Below are 19,516 nucleotides of genomic sequence, written 5' to 3' on the forward strand. Positions count from 1 at the left end.
ATGTTAAATGCTTGCAAATATGTTTTTTCCCTTTAAATCATAGCAGTAATTAAAAATGAAAGACTGATAGTTTTACATTTGACATGTAGAATGCATTTAAGCTGGGCCTTAGCTGTACCCCAATGGCCGATCTGGGACTGGATGCCTTAGAAGACTGGTCAGCTCGCATCCCCAGACACATAATCCAACCTTACTACAAGGATGTTCTGCCTCTTCTTGACGGTTATTTGAAAAACTCTACATCTACAGGTACCTACAGGTGATAGTTTTTTAGTCTTGAGGGAGAGGAAAATAAATTTTTCATAGGTATGCCTAGAGACACAAATGTGACCTACTTTTTGTCTCTGTTGTGTTTCTTGTGATTGGAACAATGTAATTTCTTTTACATACAAAAACTTACCTTTTTTTTTTTTTAAATAGTATTTGTTACTACTGAACAACCATGAATTGTAGCCATTTTATATGCCACTCCTCTATGATTTGTTCTTTATCTTCTTAAATCAGCTTATTTTTCACTAATAGAGACTTCCTTAACTTGAAGATTTAAAATGAAAGAATAATTGTCACATTAAAATAAAAACAGAGGGGCAAAACCAAGCTGGGTTTTATTAAAGAAAATAGGAGTAGATGTATGAGGTGCAGGTAAAATAAGCTGATATTAATACACTGGTTTTTTTGTTCATCAGCTGAATCCCAGAATAACTGGGAAATAAGGAAACTTTCTCGAGCAGTCCAGAAGGGATTTAACAAAGTTGTGATACAGCGTTTAAGAAAAGCAAAGACTTTTTCATGGGTAAGAACACTGATTCTTTTTAGAACTAAATGTGAGTTAATCATCTCCCTCAGTTTCTCTTTGTTTCTTACATACATAGCTTTTTTTTCTGAGTGAGTTGCATGCTGCAGTGTGGCTCAAAGAGTTGTTACACCAGCACAGCTGGAAAGATCTTATATTTTAGGATGAGAATGGAAATGAAGCAGGGAAATGGAACTGAAGAAATCTTTTAAGTCCGCATCGCTGCCCAACTGAAATATTGTGCAAACCGCAATTTAACTCCCTACACCTAAAATCAGATCCAAGCTTAGAAAGGGTACACTGTGTAAATTTTGTGAATACGTAGCTTTTTTTTTTAATTAGCTTTTGTATTGTTCCATAGTTTTAGAAGTCAGACATACTGATTATTTTGACCAGTGACTTCTCAAGTAGCTCAGAATAAGTGTAGTTTTGCTTGTATATTCCACTGTGCAAACTAACTTGGAATAGACCTTTTTTGGGCATGAAACTAATAGTTATTAATATATATGTATTTTTTTTTTTTCCAGTCCTTAGCAAAAAATTTTATGGGCTGAATGAGGCTTATGAAAATTGGCTGACTGCTTACATATAGATACAGGATCTAAACTTTAAATTCTGGGATTAAAGCACAAGAAAAACGTAATTTTTACTTCATATTTCTTTCCATTTTTTAGACTACTACATTATTATGTAGGTCTGTGTTAACTGTGATGATAAAATTTTAACCTTTACTCGAGAAATGGCAACTGAAAGGCCACAAAATGTGATGAATATGCTTCCCCTCCTTTTCTTATGGAACTAAAACTGTTCTCGTTTGCTGTAGTTCTCCTCACCACAGGTTCTTCACCTATGTGTTGATATGTTAATTAAACCTTCATTTACTATGTAAACCAAGTTTTTTTATATATAGAAGTAACTCTTCCTTGACTAATGCAAATCTGTTGAATTATTTAGGATGACAGTTCCTCTTTGGAAGCAGTAAGGGCTAGAGTTGCACGCCTTCTTGGATCTTTGGGAGGGCAAATCAACCACAACTTAATTACAGGTGAGTGTCTTGTGAGCCTAAATAAAAATGTTTACATGCATCTGCTGTCTCTTGAAACTTGATTTCAGTGAAGTCACAACATCACTTTATAGGAATGCATGAGCTTTTCAAGGAAGACTGATTTTGATTGCTCTTGTTTAAACACAATTGCTTTTATTTAGTTGTGGAGTTTAGGAGGGCCAAGTATGGAATGCAAAAAATGTTTAAAAAACTTCAGCTAAAGGCAAAAATGATACACATTAGGATTATATGGTTTTATTTATTCCCCACCTTTATCCTCTGTCTGCAAAGCCATTTTAAAACTTTGTCACAATTCACAACTCAATATGTGTTTCCACCTCTTTTCTACAATTCCCACTTAATCCAGTTTTGCAGAACTGCAACCTGTGAATTGTGTAGGTCTTGGCAAGCTTAATTCTTCATTTATGAATTAAGATTCACTGTGCCTTCAGTAGGTTTAGGTAGTAGAGCTCTGTTTGAGCGCCTCCTCAAGAGTTTTCTGTTGCTTATTCACAGACTTAACAAACTTTATCATTTAATTATTAAATAAAATCAAATTTAAACTAGAATGGGAAAACATACTGTAAGTACCTGACGGTGAGTTTTAAGGGATAAATTCAGCACAGAATTTAGTCTAATAATTAATCTGGTTGTAAAGAAGTATTATTCTTCTCTTTTAGTGCTTAGAGTTGTTTCCTCTGCCTTTACAATCAATTGTGTTTCCGCTAAGTACTTCTCTATTGTTAATTCAGAAATATGGGGGAAAGTAACGTTATTCCCTGGAAATCAAATACAAAGCATGGTCAGACTTTGTTAACCAAATTAATAAATATGGGCGTATATAGAGAGAAGGCAGTGATTATGGCAGTTTTCCTTGGAGGACATAGTCATAAATGTTGTTGTTCTCTGTACAGCTGCAGGAGTCTTTATGTTAGATCTGTTTGTCTGAGCTGATCTTCAAGAATTGTTTGTAACAGTAGGAGACAAAAGTTCTTACCCATGTATGATTCAGCGTCTTATGAGTTTATAATTGCGTCCAGACACTGAAACTGGAGGCTACTGGGGCTATCTCCTGAAATGTTGGCTGCAATTATTTTTTTCCGTGTGATGGCTAAATATCTGTTTGCATGTCCAAATAAAACTGACCTCCTAATGTACTTCTGGTACTTGTAACATTCAGTAATTTATAAACCACTAACATTTTATGGCAATCTACTTGAAGTTGGAAGGTTACAGATTTTTTTTTTTTTGACTGAGCTGCAGAAATACTTGTGTGTATATTACATAAAAGTTGATGGGTTTTTTTGTTGTTGTTTTGGTGTTTCCAAATGCATTAGCTGCCTCTGCAGAAGAGATGATGAAGAAATGTGTATCCTGGGACACTGAGAAGCGCCTGAGCTTTGCTGTACCATTTGCAGATATGAAGCCTGTCATCTACTTGGATTTATTCTTGCCTCGTGTGACTGAGCTGGCTCTTTCTGCAAGTGACAGACAAACAAAAGTATTGAATTTTTTTGTATTTATTTTTACGCTAGCTGATAAATAATGATTAAAATAATGTCTTCCTTGTTAAGAAAGATCTGTTTTAATTAATTCGTTGATAGCAATGTGCTTCTTTCGTGAGGACGTTATTCTGAGTGTTTGAAAACCAAGGAGTTGGTATAAGCTCTATCAGACACCATTGTGCTTTGAGAGTAAGACTTACCATAAAAATGAAAACTTAAAACTAGATGATCTTCAGTGTTGTTTGACCTCTTTCTCATGCCTAGCGTATGGGCTTGTGGGCCCAGTCCAGCAGAACACTTCAGCAACTATTTGCTGCTTTGCTGGTTTGGAACGTTGGTATCCAAAGACAGTCCAGAACGGAGGTGTCCTTGAAAATGTGATTATAGGTGACTTCTCCAGTGAAAATTTCTCCAGCTGAAAAGTGACTGCCCATGAGAGAGACTAGAACAGAAGAACAAAGGCCAGTTAGAATACATGTGAATTATTTCTGTGAACATGATCTGTTCCTGAAACGGTGATTTAGCACGGATTGGTGTGATTTCTCAAGTACATCTTTTCTTCTGCTTCATTCCTGCCTACAATTTTGTCTTCTCTGTGAAAGTAATGGATACATAACCAAAGGGATTTCTAAATTTCAGGTTGCAGCATGTGAGCTGCTACATAGCATAGTCACGTATATGTTGGGGAAAGCATCTCAGATGCCAGAAGGATGTCAAGGCCCCCCACCCATGTATCAGTTACATAAGCGAATATTTCCAGTTCTGCTTCGTCTTGCTTGTGATGTAGACCAGGTAAGCAGATTAATTTATAAGCATTGTAGCTTGTTTGAAATGCCTCTAAATGCAGTCATTCATTTATAATTTTATTTTTAAGTTATCCTGTTGGAGGTTATCCTGACACGTGACCTTTTTTCCCTTCCCTCCCCTACCCGCCCCACCCTACTCCCCCATTGTAAAGTATGTTGTAAGCTATGTCAAGGATAGATTTTTCAAGATTGAGGGATGGCATGGGGTGGAATTGGAAGCCTTTTCAAAGACTTCAATAATGAAGTGTACTTCAGAGGAGTGTACCAATATATGAGGGTTTCAAGGTTCATTCAAAAAGGATGTGCTAGTAGCTGCTCTTTACTGCTGTATTTGGTTTCTGTATTTTGCTGTAACTAGTTAATTTGAAGTGAAGTCATTTATTTCAATATTGGATGAGTGTAAAGCTACAATCCACAACGAAAACATTTGGGAGAGAATTTGTAGCTTCCTGATATAGCTAAGGATGATACATTTAATTCAAAAGCTTAAACTTGGTATTTCTCCTCCTCTACACAAAACAGAATAGACATGTAAGTTCAGTTCTACTGAAATAACAGGGTTTATGCCTTTTTAGGCTGCTGTTTGGACCTTGGCATCCAGATTTTATTTTTAGACCAAACAAATTTGTGTTCTGTTAAAATATACAAGAAGGTATGTTACCAGTTTGGGTGAAACCCTTTTTGCTGGCATATGGCTGAACATAAACCATAGGTAAATAATGTCTGAATTGGTCCAAACTGATGCACATGGGCATACATACCGTATTATAAGCAAGTATATTTGATAGTTTTTTATTTTAAGTATGAGAGTATTTGATCAGGTTTACTTACAAGTAGAATTGTTGAAATCCTGCAATTTAGAATAATGTATATGGTAAAGATTGATATTTTTAGATCAGAATACAGCTTAAAACCTTAATTTCTTGTTTCCTCGGCTGTATATTAGTATATCGGTCCATGGCATGCAGTGTTTTTTGTCTGTCTCAAATATGGGAATGTAATATGAAGCTGATTGTTAATTTCATAGACCCTTTTTAAATTAAATTTCTTTTTTTTATTCTTATATATTTTTAATAGTGAAATGGCATAGAAATACATTAATCCTAGAAATGTAGTTGACTTTTACTCTTTTCAGGTAACAAGACAGTTGTATGAGCCTTTAGTCATGCAGCTCATTCACTGGTTTACAAACAACAAAAAATTTGAAAGTCAAGATACGGTGGTGTTTCTGGAAGCTATCTTGGTAGGTCATAAGTCTTCCTTTTTTTTCCTCTGTGCCATATGACTTTATTTTTAACTAGCATTATTATACTGCTAAAAGAACCAGGGGCACATAAACAGGTCTCTTGGCTCCTTATTTGTCTGAAAGGAGCTCAGGTCATCAATTTCATGATCTTTTAATGTCTCTTAACTGAGATTTTGATGGATTTATCTATTTCTTGAACATTCTCAAAATAAGGTAGTGTCTTTAGAGTGCTGATAGGACTAATGAAACGCTATTTTTATCATCAGTGTCTACAAGGAACTACTGAATTTTTTCCCCTGCTCTGAATGAAAGTTACTTTTGGTGTGTGCTTAATTTTCCTCTAAGCTTATTTGCTTTCACCAGGTGCAAATGGTTTAAATTTAAAACTGGCTTTTGCACTGACCTGAAGTGGCTGGAGGCAAGGCAGATCAGGAGGTTTTATAGTGCTTTGTGTAAAATTTTTTGTAAACTAAAGTTAATGTTGCCACACCACTTCTAAAGCAGAGGAAACTGACTCGTCAGAATATAAAGTGACTTAGACAGGGCTTCCAGACCACTCAGTAGCTGAGATGGGAATAGAAATCCTGATCTTTGCATCTTAATCCACTGCTTTGAGGGCTGGAAATGCTCCGTCTTCTCTTAGATAATAGTAGTTTTGAGGCTATTGCTTCTGGGAAAGTGTGAGTACGTTTTTTTTAACTTAGAAATAATACCATGTAAATAAGAGGCTCTAATAACTGCACTGAGACAGTGGCCTTTTTTTTTTTCAGTCTTGTAATGAAATAATGTTGTGTAATTTCAGAGTGGCATAGTGGATCCAGTTGACAGCACTTTGAGAGATTTCTGTGGTCAGTGCGTACGAGAATTTTTGAAATGGTCTATTAAGCAAACAACACCGAGACAGCAGGAGAAAAGCCCAGTGAACACCAAGTCTCTTTTTAAACGATTGTATAGTCTTGCTCTCCATCCTAGTGCTTTCAAGAGACTGGGTGCAGCACTTGCTTTTAACAGCATCTACAGAGAGTTCAGGTGAGCAAACAGAGCTTGGAACAGTAGCTAACTTGGACTAAAGGCTCAAGGAAATAAAAAGAATTGCACGTAGAACTCAAATGGTCACCCGCTAGCACTCATTCTATTCATAAGTAAAATAGCTGTAAAATTGAGTTGCTCAGTTTATTAATTTTTCATTTTAATCTTGTAATTTAGGCTTTCTGCAAGCGGGGAGTATAGAAGTTTAAATTTGTCTCAAGTTTATGGGAAATTATTTATGCCTTTTAAAGGTGATCAGCAATTCTCCATTGCTGTTCTTTTAGACGGGTTTATGTGTATATTTTCATACAAACATCTTGTGCAGTTTACAGTATTTTAATTTGGTTTTTAATTAGAATTTCACACTCAGTGCTGCTTCTACTCATGTTTCTCATATTTATTCCTGTTTTTTTAAAGGGAAGAAAATTCTCTGGTGGAGCAGTTTGTGTTTGAAGCATTGGTTGTATTTCTGGAAAGTCTAGCCTTAGCCCATACAGATGAGAAATCATTAGGTGAGCTATAATTAATTAACTATGGAATTAAGAAAAGTCATCCTGTTGAATCTTGAATCAAAAAAGGAAAACTAATCCAAACCATGAATGTATAACTGGAGGAAAAGTAAATGTGCTTACTTTTGTAAGAAAGGAGGATGATTTTTCATTACTGATGGAGAGGTCCTTTGGTGTCTAGTTAGGAACTCTTTGAATCAACGCCTTGCAGCATATAAAGGTGGAAGATTTTGCGCTCAAGAGGAAGAACCTTTTCACATTTGCTATCATTTACGGTTTTATAGTGTGTACACATACGCAGGCACATCGCAAGAAGAGCCAGAGGCCACGGATGCATTTGGAAAGAGCAAGTTTTATTTTAGTTACCTCTCTACTGGGGGATCTCTGAAGTCGCACCTAAGCTCCCAGGCAGAGGTGACACAAGCGGGGACACAGGCGCTGATCAGTTCAGCCCTGCTGGCAGATCACTGGGCCTGCTGAGCTCGCCTGTATTTCAAGGCTTCAGTCAGGTGCAGCCTCCCATTTTTTTCTCACAACAAAGCAGGAATCTCAGACATAGTGATAAGGTGCCTACAGTTTCTCACAGGCCTATGTTGTCTAACACAGAGGCTCTACTCATCAAGCACACAAGGTCAGTAAAACAAATAGTGTGATCTATGTGCTTTTTCTACAGACAGGTGCAAGTCACTTGAGCGTATTTACATTTAACTAACGTCCTCGCCAAATCTTCCGCTATATCCCCATACATATAGTAATACTGAAAATGCTAGTGGTGCTCTGGATTGGAGTTTTGGTTTTGCAGTTACATATTGTAAAAATGTGGCTTGATGAGAATATTGAAGTCTACTCTTCTGTATTTTAGTGTATTAAATAGATTAAATACTTACAAAAATATTAACAAGCTAAATGCTTCAAAAATTGGCATTTCTCTGTATTCTGTGGAAGATTTCCATGATTTTGTAGAAAATGACAATGCGAACAGGAAAGGGCACTACAACAGTATGTAGGTGTGTGAAGAATCTGTCAACTTCCACAGTATTAATGATTTTTCAGTACACTTGCTTTTCTTTTTTTTCCTCCCCCCAACTCTAAGTTTCATCAGTTAATAGTAATTAGAACATAAACCGCAAAAGGTGATGTTACAAATATCTGTTTATTTCAGAGAAATAGTTCAGGATATGACAGAAGAAATATTTGTATGAGTAAATTGTACAGTTTCTCTAAGCATGAGCACAGAAAATAGAATACAGAGTCTTACAGCACAGACCTCATGATCAGCTCAGGCTGTGTTGACCTGTCTGGTATTTTATGGTCTTGTTCTGTGGCCTTGAAAAATTTACTGTAGAAGCATAGAGTAGTGGAGGCGATAGACACCCTTTGTGTAAGTCCCTCTCTAAGTTTCTATAGTGATAATATCTTGATTCATTTAACTAAGTCAGTAGCATTTATTTATAGGTCCCTTCCAATCCCAAACATACTGTGATACTGTGAATTCTCTTTCTAACAGGTACCACTCAACAATGTTGTGATGCTATTAATCACCTGAAGCGCATAATTAAGCATAAAGCACCTTCTCTGAACAAGGAAGGAAAGCGGCGAGTGCCACGGTCAGCAATTTACCGTTCTTTTGCTTTTCAAATATTACATTTTGGTTAATGATGTACATCGTTCCATTAATACTTAAGGATGAGTGGAGAATTCATCTTGTGACTGTTGCTGGTAGTGATCTCCTGATATGTCTGTTGAACCATTGGTGAGAAATGTTGGACATGATAAAAAATGGTTATGATGGACATTCTGTATTCCAGTGTGGTGAGCTTGGAACAGAGAACTCGGTTTAGTTTGGTAAGAACAGAAGGGAAGGAAAAGCAGATGTTCCTCATGGCAGCATTTATAATAACATTAGCACTGGTGTTACAAAGCATTTGGAGGAAACTGCTCCCAAGTCTCTTTTTTTTTTTTTTTTTTTTTTTAATTTGTGTTGCTGTAAGTGTTAACAGAAGTAGAATAAGCTGCAGCAGGATTATTGGTGATTAAAGAGGTAGTGAAAAAGGTCAAAGAAGCAAGAATGGATTCGGTGTCAGGCTGGATGAAGGGCTGGGTCACCTGCTCTGCTTGCATAGCTGAGCCTGCTTTGAGCAGGAGGTTGGACTAGAGACTTCCTGAGATTGCTTCTGACCTGAACTATTCTGTGACCCTAAAGAAATAGGCAAGTGGAGTCTGGGAGTTAGGTCACTGCTGTGGCATATGGTAAGTTAGGAAACTGGATAATTAGGGATGAGTGAAATTCTGTGGGCTTATGTAAGATTTAATCTCCATTTTTTATCTTTCTGAGTTTTACAAAGAGAAGGAAAGAGACCAAATTCTGCCTTTTAAAATTTTTCTGCAAAGATTGTGCTCTGGGGATCCGTAACAGAGTGGGGGCAAAGGAGAGCAGTGCAGGGTGTGCTTGTTGAAGAGCTCTTCCTTGTAGTGCAGATGGGTTGTGGTTAGATACAAGACATTCATAATGCTCATGAAACATTTTGATTTTTTTTCAACTGGAAGAATGTGGCTTCTTGGTAGATGTCGAGAGGACTGTTAATCCCTAATATTTTTGTGCAGAGGATTTCCAGCTACTAAGTCAGTGTGTCTTCAGGACGTTGTCATGTGGCTCTTAGTGCAGTGTGGACGACCTCAAACAGAGTGCCGACATAAATCTATGGAGCTCTTCTATGAATTTGTTCCTTTATTACCAGGTATTTTAAGTCACAGCGCACTGTTATCTTTGCTTTCTAAATGCCTTGCATGCCTTACATCTATGTTTTCTGTGCTAAGTGCTAATTACAAGAAAAACTGGTTTTGAAGTAAATGTTCACTTGGTGCTGTTAAATAGAAAGTGAGTGGTGGCTCATATTGGAAATCAAATACTGTGAGAACCTCAGGGGTTTTGGGAGGTTTGTGAGCACAGAAGAGGGTTTTATTGTGAACTTTGTTCTGGTCAGGAAGGAGAACTCACAGCTGCAGAACTGCTGTTATATCTAGCTATGAAGTCAGTATTTGCTGATTGGAAACTTGTGGGAGCGTCTCACAAATTGGCCTCTTCCTTGTGGGTAATTTAAGCAGCATGACCAAGGCTAGATCAGAGCAAATAACTTCTCCACTAGAAGATCCAGTTTAAAACACGAAGTTTAGGCATATCAGTCCATTTGCCTCTAATTCCTTGCTAGTTTGAAATGTGTGTTTCTTAGAGAATTTATATGTCTGTTTTTATTTCTACAGGAAACAAGTCTCCATCTTCTTGGCTGGCTGATGTTTTGAAAGAACAAGATGTTTCTTTCCTCATTAACAAATTTGAAGGAGGTGGCAGCGATGCTAAAAATCCATCTGGGATCCTTTCTCAGCCAACTCTCCATGGAATGCAGGAGCCCTTCAGTTTACAGGCTGTCATGCGGTGGATGGATATGTTCTTAGCAGCACTGGACTGCTACAATACATTCTCTGAGCTACGAATGATCAAACCTCATGAAATACTGTGTGAGCAATTCACTGTTGCATTAGATTAATTCATGTCTGTTATGCAAAGTCCATCCAAGATGAGTTTAAGTTTTTTTCTTAAATGTGGAGTTAATGAATTTTACAACCTCTTCCAACAATTGTTGTACTGGATGTTGTTTGATGCAGAAGTACATTGTTAATAGTGTATCTTAAAATGTTTCCTTTTAGTCCTGGATATAGACCTTTAAATTTCTGTGTCTCAGTCATCGAGTCACCAGCAACTTCTTTTACTAAGAGATATATTTTTCTTAATTTAAATCTCTCCAAAGCTGTTCACCTGCTCTTTATTGAAGGGAGTTATTGGAAAGCAATGAACGAAGTCCCCGTTTCACTTCAGGCCCTGTACATTTCCTTTCTTCAATTCCTGATGTTTCAATTGCATCAGGTCCAAAAGCTTCATATTTGAATTTTGAACAGGTGCATAGTAATACCCTGTGTAGCCACTGAGTCTCTTAAAAATGTTTTTCTTTCAATTATTCATGCAGGTCTTGTAGAAGTTCTAGATAGTCAGTCTGTATTGTCTCTGTCTTGGTTTAAAACAATACTGTAAGACCATTGTTGGATGCAGTTAACATAGGGCTAAATTATTCATAACTAGGGATATAAAAGTCTTATGCTTTCTATTACACATGCCTAAATAATCATCATTAATAAGTGTGTGTAATGATCAGTGAGTAGAAGGCTACCCTTCATTGCCCAGAGTGTTAATGTTTGGAACTGGCACAGGACTGTCAGAAAACACTGGTGTGAGATGTGGTGGCTTTCTGTTTGTTATCTCCATTCAACTGTTTTCTTCCCAATGCAAAATATTTTTACAAGTTGAGAGCTGCTTCATCACTTCAACTTAGTGTGTTTCTTCTTAGGTGTAGATGAAAGATCTTCGTTTTTGGAAGCTGTGCAGTTCTTCCTTGAAACTATTGCTCTGCATGATATCCATGCAGCAGAGAAGTATTTTGACTGCAGTTCGAAGGGCAGCACGTTCAGTCCACAAGAGAGCGATGTGTATAACTACAGCAAGTGTACAATTATAGTCCGAATCATGGAGTTTGTTACCATGATCCTGGAAACGTGCCAGCAGGATTTCTGGAAGGTAGGCACTGAAATCTATGGTGGATAAAAGATAAAAATATGTAGTTAAACATTTGTATTTTTCATTGTGAGATTAGTTTACTGGAGAACATCATCTTTAGCGGTGCTTTAATTGAAATGGGTGACTAAGTGTTGCAAACTTACGGTCTTTGCATGTAAATGAAAGGAATTATATTGCACAGATGAATTCTAGTTCTTGATGTAGTTTTGATTAGAGGAACTAATATTTCCTGTATGTTCCAGCTGTATGTTGACTATGAGATAGTCGTTCTGTATGAAGTACTTGCAGTTAATATTTCTTGCATGACTTAGCAAGTATCCAGTGATAGGACAAGAGGAAATGACCTCAAGTTGCACCAGGAGAGGTTTAGATTGGATATTAGGAAAAATTTCTTTACAGAAAGGGTTGTTGGGCATTGGAACAGGCTGCCCAGGGAAGTGGTGGAGTCACCTACCTGGAGGAGTTTAAAAGGCGTTTAGACGAGGCTCTTAGGGACGTGATTTAGTGCTAGAGTTAGGTTAGGTTATGGTTGGGCTCGATGATCCTGAAGGTCTGTTCCCACTGAAATTTTTCTATGATTCTGTGACTTTTGATGGCCTTCAGTGTGTGGAGATGATAGCTGCTTAAAAGGCAGAAAGGCAGCTTGTGGCAGTTCTTTCTTGAATTCAGTATAAATACTCAGGTCTCTCCATTTGCCTAGCTTTGGTGCGATATAAACTGCATTTAACTCTATAAAGTGTAACGCTTATGAGTCTTTTCTAAAATTTACTCTACCTGGTTTAGTTCTGAGACTGTGACTGTCTCTTGTTTTAAGTTACTCTCTAAGTGTACACAGAGATTTGCCTCTGAATTTCAAGGTGATTACAGGTGTATAATCATGACTGAAACAGACCTATGCAGACCTAAAAGATCTTATGTGCAGTTTGAGGTAACATATATTCTATCTATATTTTTATAGATACTTAGTTACTGTATATTAGAACAATTGATTGAAAGTCAAATATTTCATAGAGAAAGAGAATTTGTATGTAGTGCTAAGTTACTGTTCAATGTTTTGTTTCATTTTAGATACAAGGACTAATGATACATTATGGAGAATAAAATAAAAAAATATAAATGAATTTTTAAATAAAGCTTTTATTTAATGTTTTATTCTTTCTAGCTACTTGAGAAGGAATTGCTTAATGCAAACCTTATAGAGCTTCTGGTGATGACAGTGTGTGATCCATCGCACGTAGGCTTTAACATAGCTGATGTGCAAGTCATGAAGAATCTCCCAGATATCTCAGTAAGACTCATGAAAGCTTTGATGAAATCTCCCTACAAGGAATCTTTGAAACTGTGCATAAAGAAAAGAATCACACCACAAAGGTAAGCAGGGGCTTTCTGGTAAGCATGAATCCCGAACAAATGTCACTCCTGATGAGAAATAAAGTAAATAACATTGCTTACAGTTGCACATGGAGCTCCCCATCAATGTAATGTTGTTGCTTCTCATTTTTCTTTAGCCTTGAGGACCTTTGTTCTGTGGATCTGTTTCATTCAGATGCACGTTTTGATCAAGTTAGGTTAAGTGCTGTCCTTTCTGCCTGCAAGCAACTCCAGAAATCTGGCCTGCTCCATTCTGTTCTTCACAATCAGGTAACTGTTCATCCAGAAAATAGTGGTGATCTTTTCCTGTGTAAAAGACCAATATGAAAACAGGGAATAGATCAGATGAAGTTTTGTAAAATGAGATCAACAATGAAGAGCTGGTGTTGAATAGTATCAGAAAGAAATGTTTTATGTTTACTCTGCAAAACTGAGTAGCACAATACTGAAGTTAGAATGATCTTCATAATTCTGTCTTTCTGCAATTTCCAGGCCCTGGAAGCAACCAGAATCTACTTAAAACTTCCTTTTAGTGATCTTCACAAGACTGAAAGCTCAAAAAATCAGCATTTACTATCCCATAAAGGAGCCATTTTTCACACGTTTTTAGACAGGAAACATTCAAAGTGATGGGGGACAAATTAGAAAATTAATACATTCTGGCTTATCAGAGGCAATATAGTGGGTCTGAGTTGCAGGAAAACAGGATGGAGAACAGATGGGGGTAGGGGTCTAGGCTAAATTACTCAAAATAATTATTTCTACTAAATTCTGATTGTAGTCAGTCTGTTTTACTTTGGGCAATTGAAGGAAGACAGGCTCTGCAACAGCTGCAAGGACTGAGAATTTGGTGAGCAAGGCTGTATTGAAGAAGTAACAAAATATTTACTGTCTCTGGGGTGTTTGCCGTATATCCTCTGCCTGACGAAAAGCTAGATCAGTGATTGTAGGCTGGTGATACTACAGAAGCTGAACGTTTTACCTTTTGTGGCCCACACATTGTTGCTAAGCTGTTCTTTTTTTATCTCTGTAGTAGTGTTATCTGAAAAAAAAAAGAGGAGCAGGACCAGAATCTTTTGAAAATTTTCAAATTACTCTTAGTTCATTCTGATCTTAGTACACAGGTTACCTGGTTATAAAATCTTGTTCCTCAGTTAGAATGGTGTCTTGTCATGGTATATTTGCATTGCTTTATAAGTAGACAACCTGGAATTCAAGTGTTTTCATTAGCTACACAGGTGGATTGAAAAGCCTTTTTTTTGTTTTCAGCTTATATTAATTGTAACTTGTTTGTTTATTTTCATAGGATGAAGGGCCCCATTTCTCAGTTGGCTCTAAGCTTCTTTCAGTTGTTTATAAAAGTATTGCACCTAGGGATGAAGGGATATCTCTTCCATCGTTAGACATCAGCAGTAAGCAATTAGCTGATAGACTTCTGCAGCTAGCCTTCGCTATTGATGACCAGGTAGGATTTCTCCAGTTGAAATATTGAATCATCATTTAGTACTTATCATCGGTAATCTTCTACTCACATTTTGGGTAGATAAGGCTGATGTTTTATTCATAATCGTACAGAGGAACTGTAAGTATTCTTTGGTTTAATTGGGTGATAATTTTAGATAACAAGCATTTCAGTGTTCTGTTTGTGCTTTTTTTGTGTGCTTTCTGGTAACATAAGAGTTTGGGATGAGAGCTTTAAAAAACACATGTGCTTTTGTAAGAAATGTGTGGAACTTAACTCTGTTACCTTAATTTTCACAGTGTGAGGAGCTGGTGAGTCTGCTGCTGAACACAGTGGTGTTATCTGTGCCATTATCAGGAGCATCCCAGAAGAACCTGATCAATTTCTCTCATGGACAGTATTTCTACAGCCTGTTCTCAGAAACCATCAATCAACAGCTGCTGAAAAACCTGGATGTAATCATAGTCCAGCTTATGGAATCATCTGTCAGCAATCCCCAAATGGTATTAGACTTTTCTTTAAAAGAGCAAAGCCAAATGTGTATGTTAGAACTAATGCTTTTTTTTGCTTGGTATAAGTGGATGTAGCTGAGTGTGTAGTGGGGGGAAAAGTGCATTTGGTTGCACTTTGGACAGCATTGCATACTTACTTCCTTAGTTCATATTTAGAATGCCATGGTTTATTTTTCTTTTCAAAATGTATGCAAATAGGTTAGCATGTGTACTATTTCTCCTATTTCTCAGCTTCACACTAACTAAAATTTCCAAGTATTGACCTTTAGAGTTATCCTGGATTATAATTTACTTCTCCATGTTCACACAAAAGATATGGGAAGGAATTGCTGCATTGTACCCTCAACGAAACAGGAGTAAATTGGATATAAGTCTCTTTGAAAAGTGTGTGCAGAGGAACTTCTTTATATTTTTGAGATTTAAATCTAGCATTGCTGTGTGATGCTTGTTCTTTTTGCCCATACCAATGAAGGGATGCTATCATCCTTTCATTTGGGATGCAAGAATATCAACCTGTTGCTTTTCCTTCCAGGTCGGTAGCATTTTGAATGGCATGTTAGATCAGAGTTTCAGGGAGCGAACTGTACGCAAGCAGCAAGGAGCGAAACTGGTCACAGCTGTACTGAGAAACTGGAGGAAACTGGACAGCTGGTGGGCCAAAGGTTCAGCTCCTGAGAGCAAAATGGCCATCTTGACCTTGCTAGCAAAAGTCCTGCAGGTACGCAGTTTTCCTTCTGGAGGATTGGTATAAGTGCAGAGCGTAAACTTGAAAACTGAGCAACCTCTGATAAAGTTCTTTGCCATGTTGGCATCCAGAAACTCGCAATGGAGGAGTTCTACCCATATCAATGGACTGCAGAAAGATCTTGATTTCAAAGACCTTTGATTTCTGTTACACTGAGTTTTTGGTCCTTTTTTTTCCTTTCTCTATTTTGAAAACACAATGTATCTACTTAACGTATCAATATTTTTTAGGAACTTGTAAAGCTGAATGCAAATGTACACAGAGATCACTTATTGAGAATTTTTTTTCTTTTTTATAATTAATTATTTTTAACTTGAGCTGTTTCAAAGTCATATTAGGACACAGAAAGTCAGCTGTATTGCTGTATTAGCTGGCAGTGAAGTGATCAGTAGGAAATATGGCCTTGAGAGGGAGCTTAACATTTTTTTTTTAACTGGAAAGTATTCAACATTATGAGTTTGTTTGTACTGTGTAGGAGCTTTTACAATTCTTTTCAATAGTCCTTTTAAAACCAAAATTACTCTGTATGTGCTTTCTGTTAATTCAGTGAATTTTTTTGAAAGAAACAACTCTATAGTTCATGGGTTTTTTTATTGTTGGTTAACACAACGATCTCTTTGACTAGTTTTAAGAAAAATAAGAAATCCTAATTTATTTTTCTTCTGTCATTCCAGATAGACTCTTCAGTGTCTTTCAATACCAATCATGAAGCATTTACAGCTGTTTTTAATACATATACCAGTCTACTTACTGATCAGGATTTAGGCTTGAATCTGAAGGTAAATTGCTCAGTTCGGTGGCTTCCCAGCCCTCTTCAGATTAGAATGTTAATTGTTCATGAAATTCCTTGTTATTTGACCTAGATTTTATGTTAGTAAACATGGCGCCACTAGTAACATGGGCACCACTTCTGGTTTTTATTCTTCTGTTCAACATCCTAAAAAATTCTAAATCATCCTTTTTGTTCTTCAGACAGAAGGCAATATCACAGTTGTTGTGCTTTGGTTTTAAGTGCTTTTTTTTTTTTTCTTCTTGCCCAGATGGAAGGCATGTAATTTTTAGGCAAATAATTACTGTCAATTGCAAATTATTTACAACTCTGAAGTGTTAATTTGAGAAACAACAGCTAATCAGGCTTTTAGCAAGGAGTGTCATTTCCTACAGGCCAAATTACAAATATCTGCCATGATTTTAATGTCCATGTCTGCAAGTATGAGATCAGTCCTAATGGATCAGCTGCTATATGTGGCTTGGTCAGGAGAGGGAGGTAAAGTACTGCATGCTGACGGTGGAAGTTCTAAAAGGTGCTGGGAGCATAAGGTTTGGACTAGAAGATCAAAAAATTTGGACTAATGAAACAGCTTTGCAGAGCTGCCGCTCTACCAGCCTACCTTTAACTGGGCAGAGTTTTGTACTTTCTGTGCATTCAGAATAAATAGTTTGGGGTCTTGTTCTAGCTGCCAGGTGATGCGTTAAATGATGCATTAAATCAGTCACTTGTGTGAGAATGGATGCTTGCTTTAAAAGAACAGTGAGGTCTTATTCATAGACATGCCAGCAAATGCGGTATCAATAAGCTTTTAAGTCTCAACAGTAACCAAAGCTGTTTTCTAAACTAGCACCTGATGATGAGCAGCTACATAATATATCTTCATCAGTACACTAAGCCATTGAATCAATAAGCACAACCACTGCTACTATTTTGTAGTCCCATCAGCTTGCTTCATAGCTAGAGAATATTTTTTTTCCTGGCATGAAACTGCACTTTCTTTTTTCTTCAGGGCCAAGCAGTGATAATTCTCCCATTCTTCACTAATTTGACTGGAGAAAAACTTAATGACCTTAAGAATGCTCTTGATCGACTTGTGGCTTTCAACTTTCCCATGAGGTCTGATGAGTTTGCCAAAGGAACCTTGAAGCACAATAATTATGTAGACTGCACTAAGAAGGTCAGTATTTTTAACAAATGTGTAATTAGAAGCCTGAGTGAACTATGTCTGGAAACAATGTTTTACAGGATCTGGAATTAAAGAGAGAGACCCTCAACTCACGTGAGGAAATCAGCCTTTCTGTTTCAGAATTTTGTCTTTGTCCCGAAATTTAATGTACAAATACACATTAAATCAACATATCCTTCTGTGCATCTGTTTCTGATCAGTATTGAAAAATAATTACGTAATTAGGTGGAATTTATTTGATCCAGTGTGGCTCCTTATGTTACACTTCACTTCTTTTTCAGTTTTTAGATGCATTAGAATTGTCTCAGAGTCCAATGTTGTTGCAGTTGATGACAGAAGTCCTCTGTAGGGACCATAGACATTGTGTGGAGAACTTATTTCAAGCCAGCTTCAAAAGAATTTCCAGAAGGTGAGTTTAGTTTCTTGGATTTTACTCCTGTTCTCACTGAATTTTTACTGAAGCAGATATGCTTCCTCTATTATGTTGTCCTTGCAATAGTGATAAGTTTTACATAATAGCTTTAATTCAGATTTTACTTTTGCCTTCACATTACCCAAATATTTCTGAAGTGTGAACAAGTGGCACCAACTTTCAGATGACACTTCCAACAGATGGGTAAGTTTTGTAAAGCCTCATGTAAATTAGCACATTCTGGCAGAATTCGATTGAAGATAGTAATTGTTTGTGATACCTATATTTGCTATCCCTGTACAAAGACATGATCAGTTAAGTTGATAACACTTAAATTCAAGGTGAATTACTTCGTTCAACCAATTTGAAAATACATGTTCATTTAATTGAATGTTTCCAGAGTGGTAAATTGTAGATACAAACATCTTCTGTCCACAGAAGAAGTCTTTAGTCTCTTCTAAACCAAATGCTCCGATTCATGATGGGCTGTGAAATATTGACTATTTTGGAGTGTGTGGTTTCCTGGACAAAGTAATTTACCTTATACCCAAGTCACATTTTTGCAATTGTAGCTTTTACAAAATTATTCAGAACAGTTCATCTAGTAGTGGAACACCTGATACATCACGGAAGAAGTCTCCTCTTTTTTTTTCCTCCTTGTTTGTCTCCGTTCTTGAAGTGTACCAGATAAATATTTTTTTTAGGTTGTTTTCAGAAAAGGAACTGAGAAAGCTAATGATTGCTTTTGGATTAAACTAACAAAGATATACGAACAAGTTTACCATCTGTTGCAGACTAAGAAGCTGAGATTTTCTTTGAAGAGCTGCACAATAAGTGGCAATTCAACCTGATCTTGTATGTCATGTAGGATGCTAACCCAGGAGGGTAATGCAGACAATAAAAATTTTAAATGTCACTCACAAGATTTTGAGACATAAATAGAGTCTAGTAAAAGAGTTTTCATCTTGAGATTACTGTCTTGTTTAGGAGCACCACTGACAAACAGGTGAGACTGTTGGACACTGTTCACAAAATGTTCCAGAGTGAAGACCTTCTTTCAAATACAACTCGTCAAGCATTTGTGGATCGCTCTCTCCTCACTCTCTTGTGGCACTGCAGCTTGGATGCGCTGAGAGAATTCTTTGGCAAGATTATAGTACAGGCTATGGATACACTTAATTCCAGGTTTACAAAGGTATGACTGACTTTTTTTTACTTGAGGAAGGTATAATAAAATGTCGGTGTTGGTATGTACATTCTGCGTAACCCTTGAGTGAAACACTAATTGAAGCCATTTGCTTCCAGTTTTCTGTATTTTGAAGCAGAAGTTTGTGCCAATTTTATAGTTTGATTATTACTGATAAACTTTATTCCTCAACACACTGTTCCTTTAAAGTTAATGTATATTTGCATATCTACTGTGTAAAAAAAGTTGAAAGTGGAATTTATATATATCTGAAGGGGTCTGAAATTCTGTCAGAAGTAAAACCCCATTC

At 36.8% G+C, this 19,516-nt stretch overlaps 1 protein-coding gene across 3 annotated transcripts in view; it reads left to right on the plus strand.

Moving 5' to 3' along the window:
- PRKDC (protein kinase, DNA-activated, catalytic subunit) overlaps positions 1 to 19,516 on the plus strand; it is an 84,242-nt gene that overhangs the window by 15,236 nt on the left and 49,490 nt on the right. For all 3 annotated transcript variants that reach the window (XM_065830626.2, XM_071804136.1, XM_071804137.1), the window contains exons 21-41: positions 90 to 249; positions 687 to 793; positions 1,748 to 1,838; positions 3,176 to 3,339; positions 3,983 to 4,135; positions 5,285 to 5,392; positions 6,198 to 6,424; positions 6,842 to 6,936; positions 8,441 to 8,540; positions 9,538 to 9,671; positions 10,195 to 10,449; positions 11,334 to 11,560; positions 12,723 to 12,931; positions 13,069 to 13,201; positions 14,238 to 14,396; positions 14,693 to 14,896; positions 15,438 to 15,623; positions 16,325 to 16,429; positions 17,432 to 17,599; positions 17,890 to 18,017; positions 19,008 to 19,215. In XM_065830626.2, the coding sequence (XP_065686698.1) occupies positions 90 to 249; positions 687 to 793; positions 1,748 to 1,838; positions 3,176 to 3,339; positions 3,983 to 4,135; positions 5,285 to 5,392; positions 6,198 to 6,424; positions 6,842 to 6,936; positions 8,441 to 8,540; positions 9,538 to 9,671; positions 10,195 to 10,449; positions 11,334 to 11,560; positions 12,723 to 12,931; positions 13,069 to 13,201; positions 14,238 to 14,396; positions 14,693 to 14,896; positions 15,438 to 15,623; positions 16,325 to 16,429; positions 17,432 to 17,599; positions 17,890 to 18,017; positions 19,008 to 19,215 (3,321 nt within the window). The remainder of the gene's footprint in view (positions 1 to 89; positions 250 to 686; positions 794 to 1,747; positions 1,839 to 3,175; positions 3,340 to 3,982; positions 4,136 to 5,284; positions 5,393 to 6,197; positions 6,425 to 6,841; positions 6,937 to 8,440; positions 8,541 to 9,537; positions 9,672 to 10,194; positions 10,450 to 11,333; positions 11,561 to 12,722; positions 12,932 to 13,068; positions 13,202 to 14,237; positions 14,397 to 14,692; positions 14,897 to 15,437; positions 15,624 to 16,324; positions 16,430 to 17,431; positions 17,600 to 17,889; positions 18,018 to 19,007; positions 19,216 to 19,516) is intronic.

The sequence above is a fragment of the Patagioenas fasciata genome, chromosome 2 (genome assembly GCF_037038585.1).
Source record: "Patagioenas fasciata isolate bPatFas1 chromosome 2, bPatFas1.hap1, whole genome shotgun sequence".
Lineage (NCBI taxonomy): Eukaryota > Metazoa > Chordata > Aves > Columbiformes > Columbidae > Patagioenas > Patagioenas fasciata.